Here is an 11656-nt window from a genome sequence, read left to right as displayed (position 1 = left end):
AACTTAAGCAATAGAAGAAGCATAAGGAGAAAGAGAAAGGAAATGTGGAGAAGCCTTGTTTAAAGTCAAGGAGAGGCAGGTTTTGTGCACAGTGAGAGCAGCAGCATGCAATATGAGACTTAGCAGAGAAACATGCTCTGGAAGACACTGAGAGTAGAGAACCTCGTTGTGCTGTGGTTTTTCCTTACCCCAGTATTGCTGGACATCCATGAGCCCTGAAAGGATGAAAGTTCACAGCAGTAAGTGCAAGCAAAGGAATCAAACCATTGAATTCCATTTCTTTTTCCAGATGTATGGAAGGTTTGACAACTGTGATACAGGATGGGATGAATGATGATTTCCCATCATATACAATGACACTGCAGAGACACACGCTCTGCTCTTCTCTGTCCCTCCACCTATATTGAGAAACCTTCTCCCTTCTACATGCAGTCCAGCACACATGCAATCATCCAGGGATTCACAGAATTTAACTGCCCTCACCTTGATACGCTTGCAGCATGCCTTTCAGATCTGGAACGTGGAACGTTCTTCTTGTTTCTTGGGGGACAGTTTGGGGCTTTTTCAGTTTCAAAGTCTGACTCCTAGGGATAAAAAAATTGACTTCCACATCTCAAACCTTTGTCTTTTGACCAGCACTGACTCCCTGTCATTCTAACCATAGATGTCTGTGAACAATCCTGAGAATTCTGAGAAGGGAGAGCGACTGTAAACTATTAACTGTAGAGATTTGGGCATACTTATGGCCCCGCTCATTTACTTGCTGGTGAAGCTGGGAAAGCCTTATTCTCCTAAGCACAGTGACGTAATTTCACAGTCACACAAAGTGCTTCTTCCACTTTCCTTCCTCCTCTCCTAGAACTCCTTTAAATGTGAATTGGTGGCTTTTAAAAAAATCAAAAGAAAGAAACAGAAAAATAATATGTGGGCAGGGAATAGTGTCACATGTACTTAGCAGGTAGAGGCAGAGTTAATCTCTGATTTCAAAAACAACCTGTTCTATACAATGAGTTCCAGGACAGCTAGAGCTGCAAAGAGCAACCCAGCGTGAACCAATAAAAACATAAATGAGTAAATAGAAACATAGAAAAAGAAAATCCAGAAAGAAGTGGATGGAAGAAAGGAAGGCAGGAAGGAAGGAGGGAAGGAAGGAAGGAAGGAAGGAAGGAAGGAAGAACAGATGGATAGAAGGTTGGTTTTCAAGATTCTGCTATAATAGTCATAGAGTGTGAGAAAGTCGCCTGAAGAAAGCCAAGACTTCAAACACTTTTGTCAGTCTGGACACTCTCAGTCAAAATCTACTTCTTCAGTTCTTATTGTTAAGATATCAAAATACGGAAAAGGAGACAGGAAACCACATTTATGCTGACATAAGCCACAAGTTAGGGTGGAGCCTGATGCTGACAGCTGGGATGTTATGCTTTACATACAAGGGTGAGACTTTCCACAGCCTTGTGATGTATGTGGTCCACCTGTAGCCATGGCTTCACTGCCAACATATTGTGCTCACAGAGACAAGTCTCTTATTAAAAAGTCTACATACAACCACAAGGGGAATCTGGATCTCCTCTATCCCCAGGAGAAATAGACATAGTACCCAGCAAGGTGTCCACTATAGAACTTTGAGGACACTGCTGACACAGAGGACATACACTACCTATCTGCACGTGTTACCTGCAGATCCAGAGCTAGATACAAGCACACAGCATGGACAGATGATGTATCCATGAGGAGTCCAAAAGCACCTGTAGGTCCATTTGCTTCATCTCACTACTGACCTAGCTCAATAGACCTCCATAACCCAGTCCTCTAAAGGAGAATCTAATATGTTCTCAATAGTTACAAAATGTCCAGACCCTGCCTTTCTCCTCCCCCTCTTTCCTCTTCCAAGAACTTCATAATAGTATTATACTTTAATTTAGCAAAACCCCAGATGTATTTATTCTACTTGAATATCAAATAATTCTCACCACAATAGGGCTGTTCTTCCCTATCATCCCAGACATACCTTGTCAGGACATTATTTACACCCTAGGAAGAAGGGAGAAAACACAGTTAATAACATGTTCTTCATTCTTGCAAATCCTGGTTACAGTCTTATTGGCTGAAGAGACTAAAGTCAAAAGAGAATCACATCAGTCACCCACAGTTCCCCAAGACAGGATCTAAATACAGAGCAAGGCTCTTTATTTGACTTATATGCAAATTAATAGACTCTTTCTGTCTTTTACTACCAGAAATTGGAGACTAACGATGAAGAAACAGTTGTTTGAAAGTTTACATAGGTTTTTATGTGCATATTGTTAAATAAATGAGCATGTGATCTTTTCATGGTATATGTTAGGCATCCATTACCTTACTGGAAACTCATATGTATAAGAAGCTGAATTTTGAATTCTTTTAATCATTTAACCATCCCCCTTTCTGTTTTCTTCTCTTTCTGAATTGTCCTGGCAGGAAAGGAGTTGATCTAAAGAGATAAGTGTGTCTCTCAATTTTACCATCAAACCGGTGAAACAAAGACTCCAAAGAAATGGGAATTTCTCCAGGATCTCATATTCAGGGAAGAAAAACAGCTCTATTGAGAGTAGGAACTGGTCTCCTCAAAAGATTTCAAACAAGTAATTACTTGTCTGATGACAGAAAAGTGTGACACTGTCACCTAGATCATGATGGGAGAATGATGGACAGGACCACACCTTTACTTGGATGACACATATGTGCATGTTCTTGGCTCTCTATTTAAACTTTGATCTCACTTAGGGAACCTGAAGATGCACAGAGGGTTTTTAAAAAATCTCTTCCTTCTTTTCAAAATGTGCCCTCCCTTTATTAATCTCCTTTCTCTTCTTTCCACTATCAATTAGGCTCCTTTATATTGGCTTATTGAGGATAAATATCAGTACCTGACTGACCAGGTCCTTTAAGAAATGTTAAATATGTGCTGCAATTCGCCATTTTTCCTGGATTTGAAAGGTAACACTTTGCGAGAGTTCTTGGATGTTTGGGTTCCACTGGATATTGGTACATATATGTAAAGTTGCATGCTTAAAGAACTATAACTCTCTTACTCCCTGCAGTTAAGAATTACCAGTAGCTCCTTCAGGACGAGTGAGTTTTCTAAACAAGTCTACTTTCTATATTTGAAATTGATGTGGTTTAGGTCTGCCCAGGTCTTTGCTTTTGTGTCAAAACCAATCTTAGTTCATATGTGCTGTTGCTAAGGTGTGTCCAGAAGACAGTGTTTCCCTTGTAGTCATCCATCACATCTGCTGCTTACACTCTTTCTATTTCTGCAACGAACCCTGGGCATTTGAATTAGTGGTGCAGTATATATTTTCTATTTAGGGATGGACATTCTATAGTCTCTTGCAATTTTTACCTCTAGAGTTATGTGTGTCACTCTGTAACTATGGTGGCCTGCAACTCACTACATAGAGCAGGCTGGCCTTGAACCCACCTAAGACAAATTTTCATTTGCATCCTAGCTCCTGGAATAACAGGGGTGGGCCAGTTGATCTCCAGCTAGGATAGAATGCCTATCTTTTCATTATTGTGGGCCTCTCATATATATATATATTTCTGCATATTGGAATCTCTGAAGTTCAGAGATCACAGGCTACCACATATGGATTTATTTTATATAACATAAATAAAGAAAAATAGATTTCACAGTAACGAAATTTTGTGAGAGAAGTAATTATTCTAGTTAGAAATGAATTCTGATGCACAAGTGTATCCTCATGAAGAACTCAGTCTGTCCATGCCCACTGATTCATTAGTATAATAGATATAATAGTGGGTTAATTGAAGAACTAATCAACAGATGAATGGATAGCAATGATATGATCAGCATATATTAAAATATTACATACTTGGAAGTAAGAAGTATTGTCATTTGGCAACTTTTCTGAACTAAGAGAATTTGTCATACTCACCCAGATCAAAATGGAAAAAAAACCCATTAAATGATATTATTGAAATATGTGTCATATAGAAACATGTAAACCTTTTCATCTCACAATAGTAAATATTACAATGGAGTTATCAGGGGCTGGAGGAACAGAAAAATGATCATATTCATTATTTAAGAGATAAAATTTCAGAATTGTGAAGTGTGCTGGCTTTAGTTATTATGATAACTAGCTCATTTTTAGATATGGATGAATAAATCTATCATTACGAATGTTTTCAATTATAATTAAAGCAACACAATGGAAAAGAAGCAATTAAAGGTTATGAAGCAGTTCTAGATTCAGGAAGCTCTACAAGATGATAATTCAGAGAAAAGAAACAAATTCCTACAGTGATATTTATCACCAGACTATATCTTTGAAATAACTTATTTAAAAATGTGATAGAGATCAAATACTACAAACTTTATACCTTTCCTTTCAGTGACTCGGAGACAGAGTCAGGAAATGTTATCTGAGTTATTAGATGGTACCCACACCAACAGGGTCTCATTCCACTAGAATCAGAGGCAGTAAGGGTAAAGTCTCAAATCATCTGAGGGAGAAATGAACTCTACTCATTTCAAATTCTGGTGTAATGACTAACTTGGTAGTTGAAAATGTGCTTCAATTATACTCAGCAAGAGTGTAGGGTAGTAATACCCTTGGGGCAAGAGATCTCTTTTCCAATGTTTAGCTTCAGTTCTTATAAGTTATTGATAAACCAATAAAATACAATTCCCCCTTGACATTCATGCATGCAATGATTCCCCCAGCTTCTGAACCTGACTCAGGAAAGACTACAGGAATTGCTCCCTGTCTTCACCAGGAAGAACACAGCAGCAAAGATGGAGGGCAATGGCTTCCTGTTCTCTGACTCTCAGACACTGGGTTCTCCTGAAGTCTTACCTGAAGCATTTCTATAGTTGAAAGTTCCAACTGATGTTCCATATCTGTGATGAGGTCTCTCACCAAATCCCTCTGCTGCACCAGCTCACTTTCAGACTCTTTCAGAATTTTCATAACATCTTCCTTCTCTTTCCTCAGCCTCAGCAGCTCCTCATCCTCCTTGGAGTCCAGGAGGTCTCTTAGTCCATCAAACTCTATCTGAACATTTTCTTCATTGCTCTGTATTTGGTTCTTCATGGGTAAGAAAAGAGAGAGAGATTTAGCTCCAAATGGAACCAGGAGATAGAGAAATAGTGCTCTAAGCTTTCACAAGGAGTTAAGTTTGGGAAAGGGAAGAGATTCTTAGGGAAGCATGTGTCTACTTTTAATGTCTGTTCAGTACATTCCAAAACAAAGATCTTAGGTCACCAAGGCCACCAAGGCCATGCGAGCCAAAGTGGGATGACTGGATGTAGCTCACTTTTTAAACAGTTTTCTAAGATACTTGTTCCTGCCTGCTACAGTCCCCACTCTCCCTCTCAACCCTTAGAAGATGCTAAACCCTGAGAATACAACTGGGGCCTGTTGCCAAGCATATTTGCAACAGCTGGCGTTTCAGAAGGCACCACAGGAGTAGCACCAGCAGCCGTTCTGACTAAGGCCCTCCATGGATCCAGCTCATCACAGAGCCCAGCTCAGCTCTGATACACTGACTTTGCCAGGGTATCCAGGGGAACCAGGAGTGAGGAGTATCAAGGCCTCCTGACCTAATCAACTGCCAGAAAGCAAAGTCCCCAGGAGCTTCTTTCCCAGTCCCTCTTGGGCATCAGAGTGATGCCCTTAGGAAGGGTCCCCACTTGCCTCCCAGTCAGTTCTCTCCTGTTGGAAGTCATCCTGCCATTCATCACATATTTTTTCCTTTTTCCTCATCTTCTGCAGAGCTGCCTGCAGCTTCTCCTGTGAGGAAGGAATTGTAGCAGAGTCAAGTTGTGTGATTAGTAGCACTACTTTTCCTAAGCAAAGGCCAAGAAATTCTTCTGGAAAGACAGGAAGCCTAAGGCTGTTGTCTTTTGAAAAATGTGTGTCAATATGTATGTACATAAAGTACATATATCTTAAAAGTCTATAGCTCAATTGATTTTTATTATATACATATCACCCCCATAAAGACAAAGACAGAAATCTCTCCTATGTTTGTCATTCCATTCAATAGAAGCCTTTTATTTTGCTTCCAGCATCAGAGAACCAGGACATTTTTGATGGTTTTCTGATCAAAAGTATATGCACATGTCCTATATACAATGTCGTATTTAACCCCTGCACTATTTTTTATTTAAAACAACTGGGCCCTGTTGTGTAGCTTTGGCTGGCCTGTAGTTTCTGTATAGACAGCATACTCCTGAAACTCAGAGATCCCTGAACAACAGCTGCCAGGGCTCTCTGATTAAAACCTGCACCACAACAGTGGCCATGTAAACATACATTTTACTTTCCCTTTTTTAAATTTCAAATTATATTTTTTGTAGTCAAGTTTCTTTCTTTCATAGAAAATAGGCTTTTCATACAGTGTATATTTCAAGGCATCTTTATTTAATCTTTTATTTATTTATCAAGACAGCTTTTTAAAAAGTTTTATTTATTCAAGTATATGAGTGCTCTCTTGACATGTATGCCTTCATAACAGAAGAAAGCATCAGATCCTAGTAAGGATGGCTGTGAGAGAGCATGTGGTTGCTGTCAATTGAACTCAGGATCTCTGCAAGAACAGCTCATGGTCTTAAGTGCCGAGTCATCCTTCTAGTCCCATACAATACATCCTGATTAAGGTTTTCCTTCTCATTTCTACTCCTATTTCCTCCCCTCCTGCTCTCCCTTCCTATCCAGATCCACAGCCTTGTGTCTCCTGAGAGAAAACAGAGACACCGGCTTTCTGCATCACTAGAGAGAGTAAAACCTGTACCTGAGTAGCACAGCAGAGCTGATCCTGGTGGTAGAAGATAGGGTGAGGTGACCCACAAGAGTGAGCTGGGACAGTGGGCTCTGATACTTGTCTGCTGTGAGGTGACATGGGCAAGGGAGAGATACTCCTCCCCTCCACAGACACACCTCTTGCTACCTATGGGAGGCAAGAGAGCTAGCCCAGAGGCCTTCTGAGTGGGAGAGCTGGCCCTGCTCCTCATCTGCTGCAGTACTTGGGAGAGCAGGCCCTGCCCCTCAGTTTGGTTGAGTAGTAGACCTGACCCTGATGATGGGGTGCCAGTGAGCAGGCCTTAAGGGTGTGAGTGTGGGAGAGCTGGTCCTGCAACTTTTCTGCTGTGTAACAGCAAGGAAAAGAGAGAGATGCCTACCCTTAGCCTTGATCCTTGTTACATGAAGCAGGAGAGCGGTCCCTGGGTCATTATAGTAGGGGAGCTTGTCCTGCCCCTCCATTGCTGCAGCACTCAGGAGAGCTGGTCCTGCACTGTGACTGGGCACCACAGTAGAGCTCGCCCTAAATGTGGGAGTTACAGGGTAGCTGGCCTTAAGATTGTGAATACAAGAGAGCCTTCCCTCTTGTCTGTTGGGCAGTGGTACAAAAACAGGACAGACACCCTCTTCCCTTTATCCTTTGCCATGTATGGCAGTCAGAACTGGCACCTGGGTAATTAGAGTGTGAGAATGGGCCATGTCTTTCAGGAGCTGAAAAACTTGAGTGAGCAGGCCCTACACCTCATATAGGCAGCAGGGTAGAGCTGATTCTGGTTCCTGGGATCCATGATAAGTTGGCCTCAAAGGTGTGCGAGGGCCTGTGGCTCAGATACTGCTCAGGTCAAGACCCAGGTCCTAGAATTTCCCCACTGCAGCATCTATTCAATCAATAAACTGCTAGAGCAGAAGAAGGGACCAGTCATACAGATCTAATACTACAGGATCACCATGACACAGGGCAGTGACAGGATATCTGAAAGGAGTGCTAGTGAGGTTCTAGTAGTGATAAAGTAGCAGAACTCAGAGGCCTGAGACAAGATCAGTGACTCATTGCAATGAACAACTGCAAGCAAAGAATTGTGGACTACATGGTTTATACTGTAGGACCCAGCGTGACACACTACAGCTTTAAAGATGAGCTTTTTGCTGTTAGTGGGGAGGTTGCAAGAATGAAGGGCAGGTAATAAAGGATACAGAAATGAGTGGGGTTGGAGTAAATGATGTAAAATTCACAAAGAGCCAAAAAATAGTTCAAAAAGAAAACAAAGGGGCATGGAAATAATAATGAAAGAACCAAATAAAATACAATAAGAGAAATAAAAGGCAAACACAGTCGAATATGAAAAAACAAAACCATAAAAAGAGCTAAACAAAAAATCACAAGAAGTGCATATAAATGCAGAGCATATGCTTTAGTCACATTGGAATGCCATAAATACTCAAGCCATGATGTAAAACCAAGGACCTATAAGGTTCTAAACAGAGAAAGGGAAAAAGAGCCATGACAATGTTATCAGAGACAGAACCTCCTAAGAACAGCTCAGTGCACGAGCTCTGGCTGTCCATCCATTGCTGGTGTGGGACTTTCCTTAAGAATGGTTTCTATCCCCACCCTGACTCCTTTGGAGAAAAGAAATTTTTCAGTTCAAGTAGCTATCAACTACAGATTGATAGCTTTGGGGTTGGGGTAGTTTAAAAAAAAACAAAGACCACAGAACTTGCTGCTGTGTTCCTCATTATGGAAAGCTTCCTCTCCTCCTGATGTCTCAGCTCCCACATGCACATTCTCTCCACTGCTGTGTGTCATGTGCTTGTTAACCCCACTGTGGAGAGTCAGTAGATGGCATGTGAGGTCCTTTGAATGAATCTGGCATTAACATTGGCAGGATATAAACATAGAATAAATTGGCAGATGTTCTTCAGCTGATTCGGCTTTCTTGGACACCAACTCAATTTAAAGAAGCAGTTTCACAATATCATATTTGCTTCTTTGTAATCATAGTCCAGGCAGATTCTCGTATGCTTAGGTAGAATAAATCACCATGTCATTTTAGGAGTCAAAATGTAAAAGAGTTCAGAATGATATATCAAGTTCTAAGTCTATAATGCTCAGGTAAGTATCCTCTCAGAAAAAGTGGGAGTTTCCCATCTGTTACTGTATTCTACTTTGTTTCCTGCATCCTCCTGCTCCTTACCTTGTACTCATTCTTCACCTCTTCAACGAGAGCTGTCTGGTGACCACGGTGCTCTTGAGATCGCTCACAAAGCCAGCAGATGGCCATCATATCCTTCCTACAGAAGAGCTGGAGTTTCTCTCCGTGTTGTTCACAGACATTCACCTTCTGCTCCTCCTCTGGAATGGACTTGAACCCCTTGAGCCTTTCTACTATGTTGGCCACATGTCGATTAGGCCTCAGATTCCCAAATGTGTAAGGAACTCGGCACACAGGGCAGTTGCCCTCCCCTTCTGTGTTTCTGTTGGACTCATAGTTGAATGTGATGCAGGCTCGACAGAAGCTGTGGTTGCAGTCAGCACTCACGGGTTCCTTCAGTAGCTCCAGACAGATAGCACAGGTCACCTCTTCCTTTATGCTCTCCAGGACTGATGAGGCCATAGTTGCTGTGATCCTGTGCCTACCTGTCCTGACTCCTCACAATTCTGCACTGGTGCCTGTGTGATACAGATGAGGAAAAGAACCAAGTAAGATGTGGAGGATCAGAGTGAACCCTGTGCAGATGTCAAGGAAGGACCACAATGACAAGTTAAAAAAACAAAGGAAGAAATATGGGAGGAGGTTTGGTGACATAGCAAGTAGTCCTTTATATTCTTTAGGTGCTGTTCTTTTCGGTCATCTCAAATGACAAATTTTCTGTTCAGGAATGTTTTCCCCTCTTTACTGAAGAGTAGAAAGAATTTACTGTTAATATCCTTGTGTAACCTCCCTTCTACCCTTCAGTGTCTTTCCCAGGCACGATCTTCACTGTCAAAAGCACCAACACTCTCAAACCACTGTCCACACTTCTATTGTCAGCAGTAGTCAGTGAGATTTGCTCTCTCAATGTCAGTTTCTTACCAGAAAGAGCTGATGCTGACGTGGAGTGTAAACATTCTCTCGTCCTGATGCACATGTGCAATGATTCCTCTGATTGTCATCTAATAAAAGACCACATGTGTCTGTTCACATGGTTATCTTAATCCCTGTGCTAGATTCAGGGAGATGGTCACTTAAGAGGGTCATTTGTCTTCCATACACCGAAAAGGTATGAAAAATGTTCTATGGAGTCTTTTTTCATTGGTGCCTGCTCTAACACATAGATGTCAGAAAAAAAAAAAAAAAGAAAAAAAAAAAAGAGTTGGATACTAGGACACAACTGGCATCCAGAACAAAACATATGTGGAATTATGTCCCCAGTTACATGGGGGTCAGAGGAATCTTGTGTCTCACATGCCATAGAAAACATGGACTCAACAGTCAAGGAAAATGCAAAATGCAAAATGCAAAATGCAAAAAGCTTGTAACCCAAAACATCCAGAAAATCCAGGGCACAATGAGAAGACCAAAGTGAAGGATCATAAGTATAAATGAGAGTGAAGATTTACAACTTAAAGGGCCAGCAAATATCTTCAACGAAATTATAGAAGAAAACTTCCCTAACCTAAAGAGAGAGATGCCCATGAATAAAGAAGAAGCCTACACAACTCCAAACAGTCAGGCCCTGAACAGAAATACCTCCAATCACTTAATAATCAAAACCCCAAATGTACTAAACAAAGAAAGAATATTAAAAGCAGTAAGAGAAAAAGTAACATATAAAGGAAGACCTATCAGAATTACACCAGACTAAAGAAATAGAAGGGGTCATAGAAAGTCTTCCAATCAAAAAGAGCACAGGACCAGATGGTTATAGTACAGAATTCTATCAGACCTTCAAAGAAGACCTAACACTAATAGTCTTTAAAGTATTCCACAAAACAGAAACAGAAGGAATACTACCCAACTCGTTTTATGAATCCACAATTATGCTGATACCAAAACCACACAAAGATCCAACAAAGAAAGAGAGCTTCAGGCCAATTTCCCTTATGAATATTGAGGGAAAAATACTCAATAAAATTCTTGCCAACCGAATCCAAGAACACATTAAAATGATCATTCACCATGATGAAGTAGGCTTCATCCCAGGGATGTTTCATTATATAGAAATTCATGAATACAATCCACTACATGAACAAACTCAAAGAAAATAACCACATGGTCATGTTATTAGATGCTGAAAAAGCATTTGACAAAATCCAGCATGTTTTATGGTAAAAGTCTTGAAAAGAACAGGAATTCAAGGCCCCTACCTAAATATAGTAAAAGCAATATACAGCAAATCTGTACCCAATATCAAACTAAATGGAGAGAAAATAGAAGCAATTCCACCAAAATCAGGGACTAGACAAGGCTGTCCTCTCTCTTCATATCTTTTCAATAGAGCACTTGAAGTTCTAGCTAGAGCAATTAGACAACATAAGGAGGTCAAAGGGATATAAACTGGAAAGATAGAAGTCAAACTATCACTATTTGCAGATGATATGATAATATACTTAAGTGACCCAAAAAACTCCACCAGAGAACTCCTACAGCTGATAAATAACTTCAGTAAAGTGGATGCTTATAAAATCAACTCAAGCAAATCAGTGGCCTTCCTATACTCAAAGGATAAGCAGGCTGAGAAAGAAATTAGAGAAATGACAGCTTTCACAATCATCACAAACAATATAAAGTATCTTGGTGTGATTCTAACCAAACAAGTGAAAGATCTGTATGACAAGAATTTCAGGTCTCTGAAGAAGGAAACTA

At 40.7% G+C, this 11656-nt stretch overlaps 1 protein-coding gene across 12 annotated transcripts in view; it reads right to left on the bottom strand.

The window, feature by feature from the left end:
• Positions 1 to 11656, bottom strand: part of LOC127663868 (tripartite motif-containing protein 30A-like) — a 152709-nt gene that overhangs the window by 25810 nt on the left and 115243 nt on the right. For 3 of the 12 annotated variants that reach the window (XM_052155737.1, XM_052155731.1, XM_052155715.1), the window contains exons 2-6: positions 9005 to 9480; positions 5703 to 5798; positions 4863 to 5093; positions 2009 to 2031; positions 484 to 584 (exon numbers count right to left, since the gene is read on the bottom strand). The exons of 7 other annotated variants lie outside the window; for them this stretch is intronic. In XM_052155737.1, coding sequence (XP_052011697.1) covers positions 484 to 584; positions 2009 to 2031; positions 4863 to 5093; positions 5703 to 5798; positions 9005 to 9424 — 871 coding nt within the window. In that variant the 5' untranslated portion in view covers positions 9425 to 9480. Of the gene's footprint in view, positions 1 to 188; positions 216 to 483; positions 585 to 2008; positions 2032 to 4862; positions 5094 to 5702; positions 5799 to 9004; positions 9481 to 11656 lie in introns of all 12 variants that reach the window. 2 more of the 12 variants (XM_052155751.1, XM_052155722.1) reach the window with 2 other exon arrangements.

The sequence above is a fragment of the Apodemus sylvaticus genome, chromosome 1, assembly GCF_947179515.1.
Source record: "Apodemus sylvaticus chromosome 1, mApoSyl1.1, whole genome shotgun sequence".
Lineage (NCBI taxonomy): Eukaryota > Metazoa > Chordata > Mammalia > Rodentia > Muridae > Apodemus > Apodemus sylvaticus.
Note: the sequence above shows the minus strand (reverse complement) of the source record. Positions and strands in the feature narration are given on the sequence as shown.